The sequence below is a fragment of the Mus pahari genome, chromosome 13, assembly GCF_900095145.1.
Source record: "Mus pahari chromosome 13, PAHARI_EIJ_v1.1, whole genome shotgun sequence".
Lineage (NCBI taxonomy): Eukaryota > Metazoa > Chordata > Mammalia > Rodentia > Muridae > Mus > Mus pahari.
Window position 1 is genome coordinate 7,170,838 of NC_034602.1, and position 19,475 is coordinate 7,190,312.

General features: G+C 44.0%; 2 protein-coding genes across 8 annotated transcripts in view; one reads left to right on the plus strand and one right to left on the minus strand.

The window, feature by feature from the left end:
* Positions 1-2,695: 2,695 nt before the first annotated feature.
* Positions 2,696-13,246, plus strand: Ahsa2p. Of its 3 annotated transcripts, none has more exons than XM_021210275.2 (9): positions 2,696-2,875; positions 3,749-3,939; positions 6,739-6,824; positions 8,282-8,396; positions 9,357-9,445; positions 10,288-10,395; positions 10,761-10,862; positions 11,159-11,210; positions 11,311-13,246. In XM_021210275.2, exons 1-9 carry the CDS (start codon positions 2,796-2,798, stop codon positions 11,481-11,483), a joined length of 996 nt encoding a protein of 331 aa, XP_021065934.1. In that variant the 5' UTR covers positions 2,696-2,795; the 3' UTR covers positions 11,484-13,246. The 3 variants fall into 3 exon arrangements, with proteins under 3 accessions (XP_021065934.1, XP_029400775.1, XP_029400776.1); XM_029544915.1 differs by having other exon boundaries at positions 10,282-10,395; positions 11,311-12,136; XM_029544916.1 differs by having other exon boundaries at positions 2,791-2,875; positions 3,754-3,939; positions 10,282-10,395; positions 11,311-12,136.
* The window catches only part of Usp34 (ubiquitin specific peptidase 34), a 194,576-nt gene continuing 187,164 nt past the window's right edge, over positions 12,064-19,475 (minus strand). For 3 of the 5 annotated variants that reach the window (XM_029544912.1, XM_029544911.1, XM_029544914.1), the window contains 5 exons: positions 17,570-17,649; positions 15,131-15,271; positions 14,865-15,008; positions 13,531-13,690; positions 12,131-13,292 (listed from right to left, as the gene is read on the minus strand). In XM_029544912.1, the coding sequence (XP_029400772.1) occupies positions 12,688-13,292; positions 13,531-13,690; positions 14,865-15,008; positions 15,131-15,271; positions 17,570-17,649 (1,130 nt within the window). In that variant the 3' untranslated portion in view covers positions 12,131-12,687. Of the gene's footprint in view, positions 13,293-13,530; positions 13,691-14,864; positions 15,009-15,130; positions 15,272-17,569; positions 17,650-19,475 lie in introns of all 5 variants that reach the window. The other 2 variants (XM_029544913.1, XM_021210274.1) reach the window with 2 other exon arrangements.

Sequence of the window (19,475 nt, forward strand, 5' to 3'; positions counted from 1 at the left end):
AGAGAGAGAAGAGAGAGGAGAGAGAGAAGAGAGAGAGGAGAGAGAAGTGAGAGAGAGGAGAGAGAGAGTGGGGAGAGAGAGGAGAGAGAGGAGAGAGAGAGAGGAGAGAGAGGAGAGAGAGAGAGAGAGAGAGAGAGAGAGAGAGAGAGAGAGAGAGAGAGAGCAGGGAATGACAGAAAAGAGAAACTTTAAGCCTTGAAAAGTTGCCTGTTGGCTTGTGCCCACAGAGTCGGCTGTGTCTGTTCACTATGAATCTTCCTGTTATCCCTGCTTCCAGTTGAGAACTCCGATCCTGTGTTGAGGCTGGATCCTGACAAAGACCCAAGACCAATGAAGCGTCACAGAGCGAGCTATGCAAGCACCCCATCCCCTGAGTCCTATTTATACTCTCTCCAAACATCACGTGTTCTCTCAGGCATCTTGCCTGAGTCTGCATCATATGACTCTTCACATATCAAACTTGCTTTTTCATTAGAATGTAGTGACTTTTCACACAAGATCCAGATTATATACACGATGCACGTGGAAGCCATCTTAATCCTGGGGTCCACATGATGGAAGCAGAGAACTGACTCTGGGAAGTTGTCCTCTGACCACACCTCAACTGTGAACTGTGGATGAGTGTGAACGAACAAACTCACAATAATAGACAAAACATAAAAGAATCGAAAAGCACAATTATCAAGCCCATGTTTTGGAGAAGGTCACAAATTCAGTGTTTACACAAAACAATTACAGTTAGTTTAAGGGCACACCCCTCTGCCTCCTGCCAGCACCCAGTGAGCCTTCTGTGACTCCACTTTTCATGTCCTGGAAACATGGCTTCCTCCCACTGCAGTCCACTGTCCAGGCCATATCTCTCCCATCTGTGGGTGTACCTCTTCCCCTTTGATCAGCTGTCTTCAGGCTCACTGCCAGGCAAGAATTTTCTTTTTGCATTGTTTTATCATTTCTTGAAAGTTAAAGAAAGCTTCAATTAACCCTGGACATCTGAAATTGCTTAAATGTCTCATGGTCTATAAATGTCCCCCCCGAGGGGGTGTGGGAACTCCACTGATTTGTTCACTAGCTATTGACCCAGTGCTTTTTCTAGGACAATTTCTGCCTTTCCCACTGTTTTACTTTTTCCACTTTTGCAATGTCATGTTGGAGGTCATTTTTTTAAAAAAGACTTACTTATTATGTCTAAGTATACTGTCTTCAGACACTCCAGAAGAAGATGTCAGATCTTGAGATGGCTGTGAGCCACCATGTGGTTGCTGGGATTTGAACTTAAGACCTTTGGAAGAGCAGTCGGTGCCGTGCTCTTAACCACTGAGCCATCTCTCCAGCCCCTGGAGGTCATTTTTAAATCGCAGATCTGAAGAGCACCTCAGGATTCGTTGGTCTCCTAGACTCACAAGCGAGTTACATTCCAGTAAATTTATTTCTACTGAGAGCAGTTCTTGTAGAGTTTTGGTATTTATACATTTTAGTGATTGTAGCAGCTTCTACCCTCAGAAGTCTTATTTTCTGTCAGATTCAAATGATCATATCTAAATGTTATCATGTTTTATTAGGAACTAATAGAAGAATTGGATGAAAAGTCGGCACACACAGTGCACGCCAATCATCCCTAGAATCTTGCCTTCTGACAGCTGTGCCTTTAGTACGATCAGTTGAACTAACAGTGGCATTTGGGAGCTGGGCGTGGTGGCGCACGCCTTTAATCCCAGCACTTGGGAGGCATAAGCAGTCAAATTTCTGAGTTCGAGGCCAGCCTGGTCAACAGAGTGAGTTCCAGGACAGCCAGGGCTACACAGAGAAACCCTGTCTCGAAAAACCAAAAACAAACAAAAAAATTAAAAAAATAAAAAAGCAATGCCGTTTGATTTTTTTTTGGGGGGGGGTCATTGCATTGCTTCAGCAGTTTGAATGTTGTAACTTCTCAAAGAACACATCGAAATGCAATAGCTCCAATAAACACCATAGCCCTTTCAGCTTGTTTTGCTGATAAACAGACCGCTGAATGGCAGGTGCACAGAGCAGCCAGGTCCTTCCCCATCTCCCACTGAACTACCTATTTTATTTGTTAAATAAATCTCCTAAGAAACACTTTCCAAATGGTGGTTTCAGTTTTGCTAAAAACGATGAAAAGAATAAACCCTTATTGTAACAATCCCGGGCACTTGCAAGCACAATCTTTTGTCTCTAGAGGAGCACTGCATGGAAAAAAGCATTCTTTCAGTAAACCCTCGCCGGGCTCCGCTTAGCGGCCTGCGCAGCTCGCATCCCAAGGGCCTCAGAAAAGGGACAACGGGCTCTGGTAAGAGCCCTGGGCGGAGTCTCGGTGGTTCGTAGAAAGCCCTGGCCAGAAGCCCGGCTGGGCCGCAGGAGCCAGCGGCAAGAACAGGCGGACCAGGGGTTACAAAGCGGAGGACAAGGGCCAGGGCGGAGCCTTAGGACCGGGGGGCGGGGCGAAGTCGGGGAGGAGCCTAGCAGAAGACAGCGCCAGGAGGCATGGGGCGGGGTCTTAGGGCAGAGAGGCGGGGCGAAGTCGGAGCCGGGGAGAAGCCTGCAGAGGGCGGCGCCCAGAGGTGTGGCAGATTGGGGGCGTAACAGGGCTTAGGGCAGAGTCGATGTGGAGTGGAGCGGGCTGCGGGGAGCGGACAGCGGGGGCGGGGCAGGCTGCGGCCCGGGCGGCCCGGGGCGGGGACTTCTGGCACTTTCTGGGAGCTGCGGGCGATCGGCTCACAGACCTTCTGGCCGGAAACCCGCGCGCTCCCGCTACCAGGGCCCTCGTCGTCAGCGCCGCCATGGCCAAGTGGGGCCAGGGGGACCCGCGCTGGATCGTGGAGGAGCGGGAGGACGGGACCAACGTGAACAACTGGCACTGGTGCGGTGGGCCCCGGGCGCGAGCAGGCGGGCGGGCTCCTGGGAGGGCCGCGCGGCGCCGCAGCACGGCTGCCCGCGGCGGGAGACGGTTCCTAACTGCGCTGGTCCTTCGGCTTCAGGCTCCTCCCGAAAGTTGGGCGAGCCCCGCGAGGGACTTCTGTCTTACCCCACCGGACAGCTGTGCCTCGGTCGCCCCTCACCCAGCCCTCCTCGGCCTTGAGCTGCGTAGTGCGCGTGCGTGCGCCGACGGTGCTGTGTCCGTGTGCAGTAGGAAGGCAGGGACTTGGATCTCACTTTCTTTGTTTTGTCTCAGTTTGCACTAGTTATGTCCTCCCCCCCCCCCCTTTGTGTATCGGGAATACCGGGAGATGTCTGCCTCTTTGGCGAGCGTTGGGGAAAGCTGAGGGAAGCAGAGCCCAGTCTGCACCGTAAGATGACTTAGCTGTACTGAAAGAATTATGTTCTAGGCTGGATTCTGTGATTAGGACACTGACGTCTCAGGCCGCTCTTTGTCCCCTTAGATGAGAACATTAGAGAGAGTGCATAAATCAAATATGGAAATGCCCGATAACTGATATTGTGGTTAAGGCTATTTAAATGACGACCACCGTTACCTGTGGTGGAGATTGCTGGACCCTTTTCCCCTGGGGCCATCGTTTTTAAGATTACCCATTATTATATGGTGAATAGTGCCTTAAGAAACTGAGCAACAGGCTTAGAAGATACCTAGTAGAAACCTCGTCAGAGAAGCACATTGGCGAGTTGGAGGCTGCTTGAATACCAGGACTCACGTGGTCTGGGTTTGAATGGCATCCTGGCTGTGCAGATGGAGACCAGCTGGGCCATTCACCTGTGTCTTTCTGTTCTCTGGCAGGACAGAGCGGGATGCCACTGTTTGGTCAAAGGGGAAGCTCCGAGAGCTCCTGGTTGGCATTGCAATGGAGAATGAGGCTGGCCGATGTGAGATCAGTGAGTTGAAACAGGTGGAAGGTGAGGCTTCATGTAACAGCCGCAAAGGGAAGCTTATTTTCTTCTATGAGTGGAACATCAAGCTGGCCTGGAAAGGTAATGGGGGTCCTGGCAAGAGGCAGGTTGGGGACACCCTGTGTACAGTCTTACCTTTAGTTGTTCGGATGTGCTTGGTGTTGCTGGGCACTGAAAGCTGCACTTCACTACTTTAGATGCTTGAACCCTTTTTACCAGCATCTGTGACGAGGGCCTCATGCAGCTGCCACCTGGAGCACACTTCCTCCACAGATGCCTGCTTCCCTTAAAAATGTTTAATTATTTCAAAACTTAAAAAATTATTTCTGCGTGTGTGTGCACATACTTGGGTGTTGTAGCACTTGTAGAAGGCAGGGTTGGGTGGTAGCAAGTGCTTTTACATCTTGCTAGCTCACTTTTGTTGTCTTACTTAATTCTATGTATGTGTGTGGGCATGTGTGCCATGGTGGGTATGTGAGGTCCAAGGACACAGGAATTTAACTCAAGTCACTAGGCTCCAGCAGTAAGCTCCTTATCCAGTGAGCCATCTTGTCAGCCCTCCCTTAGGGACTTTATCCTAAGTTTGGGTTCTGTGGAAACCATATAGATAGAATCTTGTCATATATAAAACTGACTGCTTTCATTGCACCTTGTACCATGTTTTAGTACTTTATGCTTTTTTATGCGCATTGTGTGAACATAGCACATTTTATCTACCTGTTTACCTGTTTATGGACCTTTTTGTTCATAGTTTTCTTTTTTTTTTTTGTTTTGTTTTTTGTTTTGTTTTTTCGAGACAGGGTTTCTCTGTGTAGCCCTGGCTGTCCTGGAACTCACTTTGTAGACCAGGCTGGCCTCGAACTCAGAAATCCGCCTGCCTCTGCCTCCCGAGTGCTGGGATTAAAGGCGTGCACCACCACGCCCGGCTGTTCATAGTTTTCTTGTCTTTACCAAGACAAGTGGTACTTAGCTTATGGTTCAATACTTGTTGACATGACCAAAGATCAATTATAGGGAATGGGAGAGAACAAGGAGAGATGTGGGTATGGAAAACTGACCATATTGTGTTAAGAACTCGGGTGTCTGCCTAAAGTTGGCTACTTTCTGTGTAGTTTATTAAGGTGAAGCTCACTAAGCTGTCCTTGGCCTCTTGAGTCAGGGAGGTGTTCAAATATCAAAGCAGTCCCGGGCTGGTGAGATGGCTCAGTGGGTAAGAGCACCCGACTGTTCTTNCAAAGGTCCAGAGTTCAAACCCCAGCAACCACATGGTGGCTCATAACCATCCATAACAAGATCTGATGCCCTCTTCTGGATTGTCTGAAGACTACTACAATGTACTTACATATAATAAATAAATAAATCTTTAAAAAAAAAAAAAAAGCAGTCCCACTAAGTTCCCTGCAAGTTAAGACTAGCTTGGGCCACAAAAAAAGATCCCACTTCACAAGAAAGCTAAGAGCTTGGATGTAGCTCAGCATCTGAACGCTTGCCTAGTGTGCAGAGGGCTCTAGGTTAATGCCTGTGCACTTAAGCAGCCTCACCCCTTGACTCTTGAGCAGACCCCTCCCGTTGGGAGTTGCCCTCACTTTCTCTGTGGTTGCTGCTGACTAGATTGTAGCGGGACTCTGGATAACTTTGTAGCCTGTATGTCTTCCCTTGGCCTAAACAACCACTTTTTTTGCATGGCAAGAAGCATGCCCTTCCAGAAAATAGATCCTCAGACCCAGGAGGGGAAAGAAACATCTGTTGCTGCCATGGAAACAGCCTTTTGGGGCAGCATCAGGAATATGGAAGGTCCCTCTGAAGTACCCATCATGGAGCTGAATCTGCCAATTGGTATTCCTGTTGCCTACCGGTGGCATAAGACCTTGAAGCCCATTGTCCATAGGCAGTTCCTTAGGGCATGGGGTTGGGAAGGAGGTTGAAGAGACCAAAGTGGGCATAAAGCCATGGAACTGTGGCTGCTAAGGACAGGAAGTAGAAGCAAGTAGGCAAGACCCTGTCCTAATGACCCCATCAGCTTATTTCACTCCTTGACATCTCAAGTTGCAGAGGTGAATGGGGATCCAGAGCTGACCCTGGCACATCTGTCTCCTATAGCCATTCCCTTCATTGAATATAGCCAGAGTATCATTTCTGGAGCCTGGGCGCTCTGTCCAAGCTACTGAAGGGCTCCTCTGCTAGTAGATTTTTGCCAGTGTTTGTTTGCTAACCCAATTTGAAGAGGATTGCCCGAGTCTGTCTGTGCTCTGAGCTGGTCTCCACTCTTCTGCAGTCAGGTCCATGCCTCAGGGCTTTGTGCTCTCAGTGGCTGTTAAGTGTGGTCTTTTGTGCTTTGAAAAATAAACAGGTTTTCCAGATCCTGGAATATATGGATTCTGGATTAAGTTACGTTTACCAACCAACAAAAAAAGAACAAAAACTTCAGGCATTTGAATGTGTTCCATGTATGGTTTGGCCCTCAGAAAAATCAGTCATTCCCAATGCCGTGCAGCACAAACTCATGAGGGCTTGAGGTCAGACTGCTGTGGGTGGTGGAGCCCTTTCTCACTTTGTTTTGTAGCTGTGAAATGCTTTAGATGATGCCAGACTATCTCAGTGTGGATGCTTCTGAATATTGTTCCAGTTGCATGCTCCTGCCTGGGTGCCCAGTACGCATTTTAATCAAAACTATTTTAAATGCTCCCCCTGGCCTAGACGAGTCTACTGAAAGGGGATAGGTGTGTTGTATACCATGTTGGCTGGTCCCTGTCTTGGTTGGTCTCTGATGTATGTGGTCACAACCCTGTAAGGGGAGTGAGGCCACATATGGGCTATTCATTCAGGCAGAGGTCTTTTGCATACACCAGTTATTAATTGTATCCATTTTGCTTATTTTAGGTACAGTTAAAGAATCTGGTGCAAAACACAAGGGACTGATTGAAATACCCAGCCTTTCTGAAGAAAATGAAATCAGTGACACCGAGGTATCTGCTGGTGCTCTCCTGTCCTCTGGTTAAGCTTCAGCTATAGGTGTTGGACATTTGCAAACTGCTCATTAGATTGTTTGATTCTCCTGTGGTAGTTGTGAATTGTGGGGGTTGTCTGCCACTGTGTTATACACTGTGGGTATCTGAGAGATACCCACAGAGGTGTGGAAAAGGAGGAAGTCCTAGGAAGCTTCAGACTTCCAGGACCAAGATTGGTACCCGGGCAGGGGAGTGACAGCAGTCTGCCTAGCTCTCTCACCTGTGCAACTAGTTCAGCGATGCTTTCAGGTTAAATGTGACAAGGCATGTGCTGGGAAGTGCATCAGCCATGTGCATGGCTTACTGAATTAGACTGTTTCCCCTCAATGGGGACAGGTCACAGCCTTTAGGTATACTTTTTGGATTCATCTCATCACTTCTTTATGCCTGTCTTGCCTCTTCGAAGTGCCTCTGGGATTCAGGACCATTGTACAGCATCTGTAATTCCAAATCTAGACACTCTGGCCAAAGTCTAACATAGAGCAAGCCGCCTTTCTCAGGTCTTGCCTTTACTGAAGGTCACTGAGGTCATGTCTCATACCCTCAGACTTAGCTTGTTGTACCCTGGTGCTGCTGTTCCCTACAGCGCTCATCAGAAGTGCAGCTTTCTGGTCGCATATCTAAAGTATACTGCAGTAGAATCTAGCAGAGCAGATGCCAGACTTAGGTGCAGCTCAGCCCAGAGTTACTGGAACCTGCAATAGTTTAAGACTAGCACCTTTTTCAGGATAGCAAATCACGTGATACATCCCTGTCTCTTCTTTTCTGTTGCTCTCATCCATTTTTCCTCTCCCAAATGATTTTCCTCTCTACTAACAGTATATAATTCAAGTCCAGGTTATGTGGGAACTTCTTGGTTAGTAGCTTCAGGTTTGTAGACCAGCATTATTCAGTATAAATGTCACACACTGCAATTTAAATTTCTCTAGTATCCACATTAAAAACCAGATAAATAATTTAAAAAATTTTAATCTAGGGGATAGTAAATATGAGTTTAGCATGCAGTTAACAAATTATTGATGAGGCACTTTACTTTTTCTTGGTATTTAGTCTTTGGAGTCTTATGTAGGTACAGCATAGTTCAGATCATATACCTCCTAAGTGCTTAGCCACAGGTGGATATTGGCTGCCATACCAGGCCACCTCTAGATAAAGCCACAAGCTACTTAACTCCTGAGCTTATACACACAACTTCAAAGGTAAATGAAATGGTTCATCTTATATTCCATCCATTCACAACATGGCTGCCAGCACCGGCCTCAAAACTTTTTACATCTTAGATCCTCTGCAACTGTGAAGAAGTCTACATTTCTGAACCACTTCTTCCCTCTGCCATCCAGTTACCAATAGGATCCAGTGTTTTAAGAATACATTTAACCAATTTTTTCTTAGGTTTTTATTTTTCTGATTTGTAGGTGAACGTGAGTAAAAAGAAAGGCGATGGGGAGATACTGAAAGATCTCATGAAAACGACAGGCACCGCCAAGGTCAGAGAGGCCCTGGGAGAATACCTCAAGGCACTCAAGACGGGTAAAGAAGGCAGCCCTTGTGAACCACAGGGTCCCTTGCTATTTACCCAGGTTATGCTGGATTTCCCAAGTCAGCCTCCTGAAACATCTTTAACTGCAGAATAAGTTGTAGTCTGGGTGTTAAAAGCTAGTTGTGGGTAAGACAATAGTAAGTGATCACATGGACCAGTTTGCCAACTGTCAGTAGTTTCATAAGCTGGGTGTGGTGGCACTCTTATAGTCACAGCACTTGAGAAGCTGGGGTAGAAGACTGTTGCTAGTCTGGGTTACATAGTAAGACTTTGTTCAAAACAACAACAAACCCTATATACCCCAATCCTTGGAATGGAACAGTTTTTGTGTAATTACTTGTTTAATGTCTGTCTTCCCTGCTAGACTATAAGCTCCATGAGGGCATGGAAGGTGTCTGTCTTGTTCACTGCTGTATCTCCAGCATCTAGCACAATGCCTGACACATAGTAGGTGCTTAATAAATCTTTGCTGAGTGAATGAATGTATGGATGAAAGGTATTGATAACACTCAGACAGTCCCTATACTGTATGGAAGTGATTATGAAAAGCTATTGTCATTTTCCCAAATTAGAGGTGACAGCTGGGTAGATTTCTGCAACTCATCTTTAAAGCTTGCTCAGTTGAGTGTCTAGGTATTGGCATACACAGGCCTGAGGCCAGCACTCTTTCTGTGAAGATTGAGTGAGAGTAAGCTTTGTGAGAGGGGAAGTAGAGTTCTGACAGGAGGTAAGGACCATAAGCTATTAGTAGTTAATCATGCACAACCTAGCTATTTAGAAAAGAGCTGGTGGAAAATTTTCATTTTAGATGACTGTGGTAAAGAAAGGCCTTTGTTAATAAGTATCAGCAATATATGTAAAAAGTTATTTTCAAGGCCTCAAAATGTTTTTATAAATGCCAGTTTAGATAAAATAAAGTATGTTAATAAAGGTTTTCTGTTTCCTTACAGAATTTACAACAGGAATGATTTTACCAACAAAAGCTGTAGCAACCCAGGAACTGACTCTTCAGAGGAAACTGACTGAAAATACGTTGCAGGTATGAGCCTGTGTGGTTCACTGTGGGAGGACATCCTTAATGAGCTTCCCCACAGCCTTTTGATGAACTTGGGTTGTAGGTGAGGAAAGGGTGTTGATGTGTTTTTGTAGAAATGACACAATTCGCCTCTTTTGGCTTTGTGCCAAGCATGCAGGCTAGTACATGCTAAACATGATTCCAATTACCTCTAGCCTAAGGCTCCAGTTCTTTTTTGTTGTTGTTTTTTGTTTGTTTTTCGAGACAGGGTTTCTCTGTATAGCCCTGGCTGTTCAGGAACTCACTTTGTAGACCAGGCTGGCCTCAAACTCAGAAATCCGCCTGCCTCTGCCTCCCGAGTGCTGGGATTAAAGGCGTGTGCCACCACGCCCTGCAAGGGTCCAGTTCTTGATGGGTGAGAGCATTACTGGGTTTTGCAGAAATATCAGCACTTCATCAAAACTATTAAGTCATGGCTTAATAGACTAGCCTTAGATTCATGGTAATCCTCCTGCTTCAGATGTGTGAAGCTATCATAGCCAGGAAAAGCTGGTGATTTTGAAGGTCATATATTGTGATGAAAGAATGTTCTACTCTGATCTTTTTAGAATTGGGGAATGGGAATGTATGCACGCAGTTACCACACGTTTAGTCTTACTTGTGATTAGTGACCTCTCACCCTCAGGTCATGCTCTAGGTCCCTATGAACAGATTAGAGGTGTTCAGCTATAGCCTAGGGATGGAGTAGAGGTTAGAGTAGGAACATAGGAACAAGCATTGGTGAAGAGGGGCCTTCCATGCTGTTGTCCCATCATTCTTTTTGGGTCTGCTCACCGTCTTGAATGTCTTTCTAATCTGAGATGCAGGCTTCTCCAGTGGCACTGGGTGTGAAGATTCCCACAGTAGCTTTGCACTTGACAGAGCTGTTTGACACGACAGTAGAACAGCTGTACAGTATCTTCACTGTAAAAGAAGTAAGTAACACCTTAAACTACTCTACCAAACATGGTTTGAGGATACACCACAAAGAACAGAGGCAGTTTCTGATGGAAGCAAGGATACTGGTGATGAAAACCCAGGGATACCATCTGAGTAACTTCAGGGGACAATGATGGTTAGCTTGTATCAGCAGTTGGGGGATATATAGCTTTTGCCCTATAAAGAAGAAAGTTTTGCGTTTTACTTATTGTTAGCAAAAGCTATTATGTCCAACAAAACTTACACACAGCTCAACTACATCATTGGCGAAATGCTCATCTGCCATGTAAGATCCTGATGTGGTCCTCACCACATGCAGAGGGTGGCATATGTTGCAATAATGTCTGTTTTGTTTGGCTAGTTGGTGCAAAAATTCTCCAAATCTCCTGCTGTATTAGAAGCTGAAAAGGGAGGCAAATTCCAGATGTTTGACGGGAACATCACTGGAGAATATGTGGAACTGGTAAGCAGCTACATGGTGAGCTGAGGTAATGTTCTTTTCACTCATGTTATTCTTAACATGAGCAATCTCAAATGCTTTAATAAAGTTCCTTGTAGAACAAAAGAAAAATGTTCCATAATGTGTGCTCTGTGTATGATATCACTGCTCCCAAGGATACTGGCATGTAAGCTGGAAGACAGGGTTACAATGCTGTTTGTTGGTTCCAGTGCTTAAAAGTTTAGCTTGAAGATGGTTGTTTCTTCTATTGTACTGTGCACTTTCAACGTTTTCAGTGGAATGTCTCCTTTGTTCTACAGGTAACAAATAGGAAAATCATCATGAAATGGAGATGTAGGAACTGGCCAGAAGGTATGTTTTATTCAGTTATATATGAAAGCCAACACACTGAAGCTTGTGCCACAGTTTCTTCTTCCTGATGTCATAATAAAGCTCTTGGTTTTTTCCCCAGAACACTATGCAACAGTTGAACTGAATTTTGTGCCTGCTCCAGGGCAAACGGAATTACAATTGGACTGCAAGGGAGTTCCTGTCTGTAAAGAGGAAAATATGAAATTCTGTTGGCAGAAGCAGCACTTCGAAGAAATAAAAGGTTTACTTGAGCTTACCGCCCAGAATGCTTGAGTTAGGTTTTGATAAGGACATCCTTTTTAAAATAGAAACCTGTCCTGTTTACTTACCTCTTTTTCCTTCCTTAAAAAGTACCTTTCCCTCAAGGCCCTTAATTTATTTTGTATTGGATGAAATTCATGAAACAACACAATCTAAAAGCATTGTTTGAAATATTCTAGCTGCTGCATTGAGTGAAATCAGGTGTCGTATCTCACCTTCAGTGGGTGTTCCTCTGAGATAAGTAGGTTAGGCTGAGCTCCCCAAGCTAAGCTGGTCAGAGGATGCTACTGGATTCCTACAGTTGACTTAAGCTTAAGACAAATAAATGGCATGCTACACTATCCCTTTATTCTAAGTGCTGCTGCTGTGAGGGCTAGGTGGCTGCACCCCGTCCGGCACACTTCTCTGGCTCTCCTTGCTGTCTTCCCAATAGTCAGACACCTGGGGGTTAAAGGGATGAGACATCGCATGGCAAGTGTTAACTGTTTTGGACACAAGAGGACTTCTCACATAGCAGAATGGCCACTTGCTTCCCTTTCAGTCTCCTTACTGCTGTCATTTGAAGAAACTGAAACAACTTATGTAACAAAGGAAAAGTTATCACAGTCAGTTTATAAGTACACAGAACAGCAGTCATGTCAATAAAAATAAAACAATTATTTTTACATCAAGTGTGCTTTATTTCCTCCACAGGTATTCTGTTAAATAAAGCACCATTTATATACTGCCAGGCCACAGCTAAAGAGGATTCTTTACAGAATCAAATTTCTTGTGGTTGTTCCGTATACAAGTAAACTTAATTTTGATAATAAGAACCACAGCGATCAGAGGCAATCTGCCTCTCTTATTTTAAGGTACAAAACTGGCACAGAGGACACCATATTATACACAGTAAAAATGCTGTAAGTTTAAATTACATCGTACAGGGTCAGAGCCCTGCTTCTCCCAGAAAGCCATATTAAATGAAAGCCACTACAGTGAACTCTTAATTACATAAAACATAGCCATTATCTGATTGCCCTTTAGAAAGTATACACAAGATGCACATTTTTTTTTTTTTCAATCTGGAATTCTGCCTGACCAAGAATTGAAGCCTATAAATCTATCTTGCCATTCAAGCAGAGAGCACTGGACAAACTGAAGCACAAAACAAAGGAGCAAACTTGACAAACGGCATAGGGGAGGGCACGTGAGAGTAGACATGCCACGTCTAATGTCAAGAAGCAGCTTGGTTTCCTTTGCCAGATATCCTTGTGACCACATGGATTGTTGATTCAATGGTCCTACACAGGGTATCTAAAATGTCGTGTTGCTGCATATGACTAATGAGGCCTCTGGAATGGCCACAACTGAGGGACACAGCAGCTTCAGGGTCCTGGGAGGACAAAGCTTGACCATCACAGCTTCTCAGATCAGCTAAGTCAGACAGAACTGCGGAGATGGACGTTGAAGGGAATTCGGATTCATCTTCAGCTAGTGTAGTATCCTTGGAACAGTGGTCTTTAAACTCTTTACAGTCGTCAAATCTGCCATTGTTAGACTGTTCCTCTGCATGCTGTGGCCGGATATGTGACCCATCTTCTGAAAATGAAGATGGGCCCTCCATTCGATACTCTTTGACAGAGCCATTTTCAGGGGATGGAAGATCTTGCTCTGTCCCCGGATCAATAATCGATGAGTCTCTTGTCTCATTGTCTGAGGTGCTAGTGGGGGTCAGGACCTCCCTGGTCTCTGTTTTTATGTCACCAATGCAGCTGTCTACAGTGTGCTCCTCATCACTGCTCACTCGCCTTCTTTTAACAGGAGTTGCCCCTTCGTCATCTGTGGGGGAAAATACATTAACCTGAAACAGCGGGCACTGAGATCCTATTGGGGGTGATTATGAGGGAAGACAGTTTTGTTGTTAGCTTTTTTTTTTTTTTTTTTTAAAGTACTGGAGATCAACATGAAGGACTTGCACTACTAGGCAAGAACAATACGCCACCCCTCCAGCTTGTCGTCACCCACCCAGCCACCCCTCAGCCCAAATCCCAGGCAAGACTTGGTTGACATAGCTAACCTTTAGTTTTTCTTTCTTTGGCTTCTTGCTCTTGGAGTGAGTTTCTCTGCTGCAGACAAGTCCTACACTTGTTTAAAAGCTCTTGCAGAGTTGGGATCAGAGCTGGGTTTAACTGTTTGGGAGTGTGTACTGACAGGAGCAAAGCAAGTGCCCTCAGGTCCTACAAAAACCCAGATAGGAAGAGTTCAAATCCTGAAGGCAACATTTAGATAAAACTTCAGTTAAATGAAGATGTTTATTTCCCAGAAATCTATTCTGGTTTCTCTGGTAATGTGGAATAATGCTAAAACCAGCATTAAGACGCGGTATTCCGTTAGTTGAGAGATCCAACTGGCTCATAGACATCTTGCTAGTTAGGGGGTGCTGCTGAGCAACAGTTGGTGTGTTTCCAGCTTTGTGTGCCTATGTTTAGTAGGCCAGAGTAAAGACGTAAGTCAGAAACCAAATAATGCAGTTTAGACTTAAATAGTAATATCCAAATTGAACCTCCCTTGGTGCATCAGAAAAGTGAGTTTTATTTCATAGAAGTCAGTTTCTCAGCTGGGCGTGGTGGCGCATGCCTTTAATCCCAGCACTCGGGAGGCAGAGGCAGGCGGATTTCTGAGTTCAAGGCCAGCCTGGTCTACAAAGTGAGTTCCAGGACAGCCAGGGCTATACAGAGAAACCCTGTCTCGAAAAACCAAGGGGGGGAAAAAAAAAAAAAGTCAGTTTCTCAAGGTCAGTTATGGTGGATGTCTCAGGAAGGAACTCCCCGCTTAGCTCGGTTTGGCTGCTGTTAGTCAATTTTGGCTTGTAAGCATCTTGTTAGTAAGGAAGCTGCTGCAGAATGACAGTCGGTATTTCCAGGATGTTCCAATCTATAGCTAAATGTATGTAAATCAACACTCTCTAGTTTTAACTGCCTTTGTAATCATAAGTATGACTGCTTCGATTACTTATCAGCAGAAAACAATACAATGACAAGTTTAAAATATATATTCTGCTTTTTATAGACTCAGACCTCTAGCCCTGGCAAGCTTGGAACTCGTGTACCAAGCCAGTCTCAAATTGCCACTGATCTTCCTGCCTCTGCCTCTCAAGTGCTAGGATTACAAGTATATGCCACCGTCTCAGGTCTTAGTGGTTTCAATACCCTTAACATACTGAATTTCACTCATTCTTATGTTCTCAGTACTGGAAAATATGTGCTTTAAGTGTGAACACTTAATTAAAACAGTTCTTCTCATCATACATGATCCTTAAAATAGTAATTAAACTCGTGACAACAAAGTTATACAAAGGCCAACTAAGAGTTGAACTGAGGTGAGTTTTGAGCTTTTTGGCACAGTTCTTACCCCATTTAAAGAAGCACTTGCTTTTGAAATCTCAACTCGGTTGGTGAAATCAGACTGTAGATTTTGATACTGATTTATCAGGTTTGTGATCAGGGTACTGATCAAACTGGCACAGTTTGCTTCTGAGAACACTTGACTTTGAACCTGGAAAAGAACTCACATCCATGAGTGTGTACATGTGCAAAACAAATCCTAAAACTCAAGACCAGCATAATGAGCACACACAATTAAGCAGAAATGACATTTCAGAAGAGCTATATACATACCTTTAGAAGGAAATGTGTCATGAATGTGTAGACAATATTGTTATTTAGAAAAGTTCTTTCGTCCATTAGGATACATTTAATGTACTCTGCAAAAACAGGGTCTTCACACAGGAGCTTGATGCAGTTTTTCGACATAGCTGACTAAAGCAGGGGAGAAGACAACTGCAGTTAGTAGCTGGGGGTCTTTGGGTGATGTTCAGTTACAGGTGGATCTATAGCAGTTTGCTACAGGAAGGCAATGGAAAACCCAGTACATGTGTTGTGTGGGTAGGTGGGTGTTTACCTGCATTTGTGTATACATATGTGTCTATCCCATGTCCATAGAGGTCAAAAGAAGGTGTTAGATACCCCATTAATTAGAGTTGCAGATAGTTGTTAGCATGGGTGCTGGGAATCAAACTTGCATCTTCTGAAGAGCAGCCAGTGCCCTAAGCGCTGGCCATCCCTACAGCCCCGTCCACACACACTTTAAAAGAAATGTACCTTTATTACCCAGCATAGAGTTAACAAGGATAAAAACAAGCCTTACAGTATAGGATACGAATGTTTTAAGGGGACAATGGATAAACTAATAGATGACCAAACTACATACATACCAAGAAAAGAAAAATTCTGAGAATTAAAATATATTTGCTAGAAAGTTAATTAAGGTTCACCGTTTGATCTCATTTGTTTCACATAGAATTTGGGGATCCCAATGTTTGGAAATTTTACTAAAACCTGGCTTTTCTTTTTTCATGTGGGTAACTCTTAAATACAAGTAGTATGTCTTTTTTTTTTTCCCCCGAGACAGGGTTTCTCTGTATAGCTCTAGCTGTCCTGGAACTCACTTTGTAGACCAGGCTGGCTTCGAACTCAGAAATCCGCCTACCTCTGTGCTGGGATTAAAGGCGTGCGCCACCACGCCCGGCGTAGTATGTCTTTCAACAGACACTCCATCTACATTATATGGGTGTATATAAGTAAACATGAATTTAGATATGTGCATTTATCAACATATTTTAATGAGTAGGTCAGTTGTTCAAGGCCACTCAAAAATTTAAGAATAGAATAGGGTAGACTCTTTTTAGATCCTTAGTGCTGGGGGCTGGGGAGATGGCTTCACAGTTAAAAGTCTTCACTGGCTGCTTTGCCAGAGGACCTGGGTTCAATTCCAGGCACGCAGAGGACAGCCCACAGTCATCTGTAACTCTCCAGTTTCAGAGACTTCTAGTCTTTGAAAGTGCTGTATGTACACGGTAGGTAGGCAAAATGCCCAATTATATAAAATTTAAAAATTTAGATCACTATTGGTATCTATGAAAATAGCAACAGTAGCAGCAGAAAGGGGAAAGCAGAAATCTGCTCCAATTTACTGAAGAGACGACTCAGTTCAAGTCAACCAGTGCATTGTGGCACACTCTTAATCCCATAATTCCTGAAGCAAGGGCCTGAAGATCTGAGTTTGAGGCCAGCCAGGTCAATACAGTGAGTTCCAGACAGTGAGAGTTACAAATAGAGACCCTGACTCAAAAAACCAGTAAGTTATTTTCTGTGAGCCAATTACATTAGCTAATTAATTAGGCTCAATACCTTCCAAAGATTCGCAACACACGTCCCTGTACCTAACACACGTAGTAAGAGTTCCGACATTTGCTTAGTAGTTATAATAAACACTACTATAGAAAATAACATTCTCCAGGAACAGGTGATGCGATATACAGTCTTGTAGTTTGGGGCCCTAAATAACATTACAGTGAACATGTAAAGAAATATCTCCACCACTGCCCCATAGGAGAAAGGGGCAGTACTTCCATCAAGTACCTGGCACTGAAGAGTTTTATATAGAAAAGGCTCACAGCCTTTCCTCTGGAAAGATGCAACTAGTAGAAATTGAATAGTTTGTGTTTGTGGAGATCCCTCAGGCCAGATCCAAAGAATGAGACAAACTTTACATTAGACTAATCTGCCTTCCAGATTCTTCACCTTTACAAACATTACTTATTTATTTATGGGCCAGTTTTAAGAACTTTACTTTTTTTCCCCCTGAGGCCAGGTCCTGTTATGTAGCCCAGGCTAACCTTGAATCTATGACTATCCTGCTCCAGCGTGTGCTGGATTGCAGTTACAGGGATGTATACCATACCTGGCTAGGAGTTGACTCTTTGAAGCTTAAAGTGGGTAAGGTAGCCTTTTCTGTTCTATTTGGTTTTAGCTAAAACATTCCTGTTCTCAATTAGGAAACAAGGGTATGAGATCCCTGAAAACCTTGTTCGAGGTAGAGCTAAAGGCCAAGCAACACTGCTTCCGCTAAAGGTTTCAGTGGTGAGAGGAAGAGAGACTTGGGGGTGTGTGGATGGGGGGCCATGAGCTTGCTTTCTCCCATATCTCTGCGTCTTAGACTTGTTGCTTCCGAGCTACGGATGAGAAATCAGTCATTTAAAAATTATTTGCTTTTACCTGAGTCTGGCATAGCTCAGTCCAAAGTTTGGGGAACAGTGCAAGATGAAGTGGCAAGCCTTCATAGGCAACCAGGACACCTAATATTTGAGAAATACAAAAAAATCATAATAGGTTATAAGTTATACTACTGAGTTACTAAACTGCAGATATAATACTGTTAACTATTCTCTGTATCTGGTTTGAATTGCATCTTGCTTGCATTTTTAGAATGTACATAACAATATAGAACTCATTTCAGTGTCTTAAGCAGTGCAATAATTTAAAATGTGGAATTTTGATTTTATTCATGTACCCTTGAACCCCATTCCCAGAGGGATCCAAGACAACTTCAACCAGCGGTTTGTTTCTGAGTACCGGTATTTATCAGGGAAGATTAAAGTAACAGAGTGGTTTTCAAAGCTTCGTGGAAAGGAAACACTCTGTGCATTAGAGAGTTTGCGAGTTGTTACATTCAGAAGGGCCAGAGAGAAGGTAAGGAGAACGACATTCCAGAGCATTCCATCTCTCCCTCTTTTGTTTCCTATGTGTACTTAAGTAAACACTGCTCTGAATCTACTACTGTCCTCTTGCTTTGTCCTCAGGATGCTCTGGGTAGATCAGATTTAGGACTGTCAACGACAGCTCTTAGGACCCTCCTCTGTACATGTGCGTGGATGTGAGTGTATATGTGTGTGCTTTCCTGGGGTTTGAAACCAGGAGCTCAGGCACACTCAAGACAACCCAAGCCCTGGAGCCTCCAATTTTAACTTCTAGATGTGAAATAGTTACTCAGTATGTTCCTTCTTCCCTCCATCCTCTTGCCTCTCTTACAAAAGCTGCAATAAAAGTTTCTTCACCCTCAAGAAAACTACAACCACAAAGAAGAAGTAGAATATAAACTATCTTCTAGTTAAAAAGTATGGGCTTAGCAGATGGCTACCAGCTTTTTAAGAACTCCTAGTAGGTAGAACCAAGACTTTGAGATCTTTAAACAGCAGATCACATACTTAGGCATCTCTTTCAGAATTAAGTCTATTTATTAGTCCCCTGTAAAGGCATTTCTCATCTTTTATTCTAATTTGGATGAGGCTGGAGGCATTTATTCACAATAGCATATGTAAATGAGTGGCTATCTACAACTATCAAACTAGTGGCTACAGGGATTGGTTTTGATAGTCATATATTCTTTAGTTGTTACTGACCATGAAATAAGGGTTGGCAAAATATGACCCTTGGGCCAAGCCTCATGCTTTATGACTGGATGAATTAAGAATAGCTTTTACTTTGTATTTAACTATGACACCATGGTCTTTTGATACAAAGCCCAAGCTGGTCTTTGTATCCCAATCCTCTTGTCTCTGCCTCGAAGGTGTGGGATTATAGGTGTTGAACTCCTAGACCTGGGAGCTCTTATATTTTAAAGGATCAGTAAAGATAAAAACATTAAAATAAACAATAATGATAACAAGCCAAAGAACATGTGACCTTGACCATGTGGCTTACAGAGCCTGTTACTAGTACCTGGTTTTCAGTCTGTCAGCCAGTGCCCAGACTGCTGCTCAGATATAAATTCTCATGCAAAGTCTACACTATCACTGATGTTTTTATTAATTTTTTCTTTCTTCAATAATTCTTACTCAAAGTAAAACAATCCTTATGCTTAACTTTTCAACAGCCACAAAAAGTCAGCATTAATTATCATATCAAACAAACTCTGCAGATGTCTTTTATGATCTAAAAACCACCTTTTTAAAACAAGGAGGAGGGCCAGGTGGTGGTGGCGCACGTCTTTAATCCCAGCACTCGGGAGGCAGAGGCAGAGGCAGGCAGATTTCTGACTTCGAGGCCAACCTGGTCTACAGAGTGAGTTCCAGGACAGCCAGGGCTATACAGAGAAACCCTGTCTCGAAAAAACAAAAACAAA

Excerpts from the sequence above, each read along its gene's own strand:
- Ahsa2p (XM_029544915.1), top strand. The coding sequence starts at position 2,796 with ATGGCCAAGTGGGGCCAGGGGGACCCGCGCTGGATCGTGGAGGAGCGG. Across the intron at positions 2,876-3,748 it reads AACGTGAACAACTGGCACTG|GACAGAGCGGGATGCCACTG; the intron begins GTGCGGTGGGCC and ends GTTCTCTGGCAG. Across the intron at positions 11,211-11,310 it reads ATGTAGGAACTGGCCAGAAG|AACACTATGCAACAGTTGAA; the intron begins GTATGTTTTATT and ends TTTTTTCCCCAG.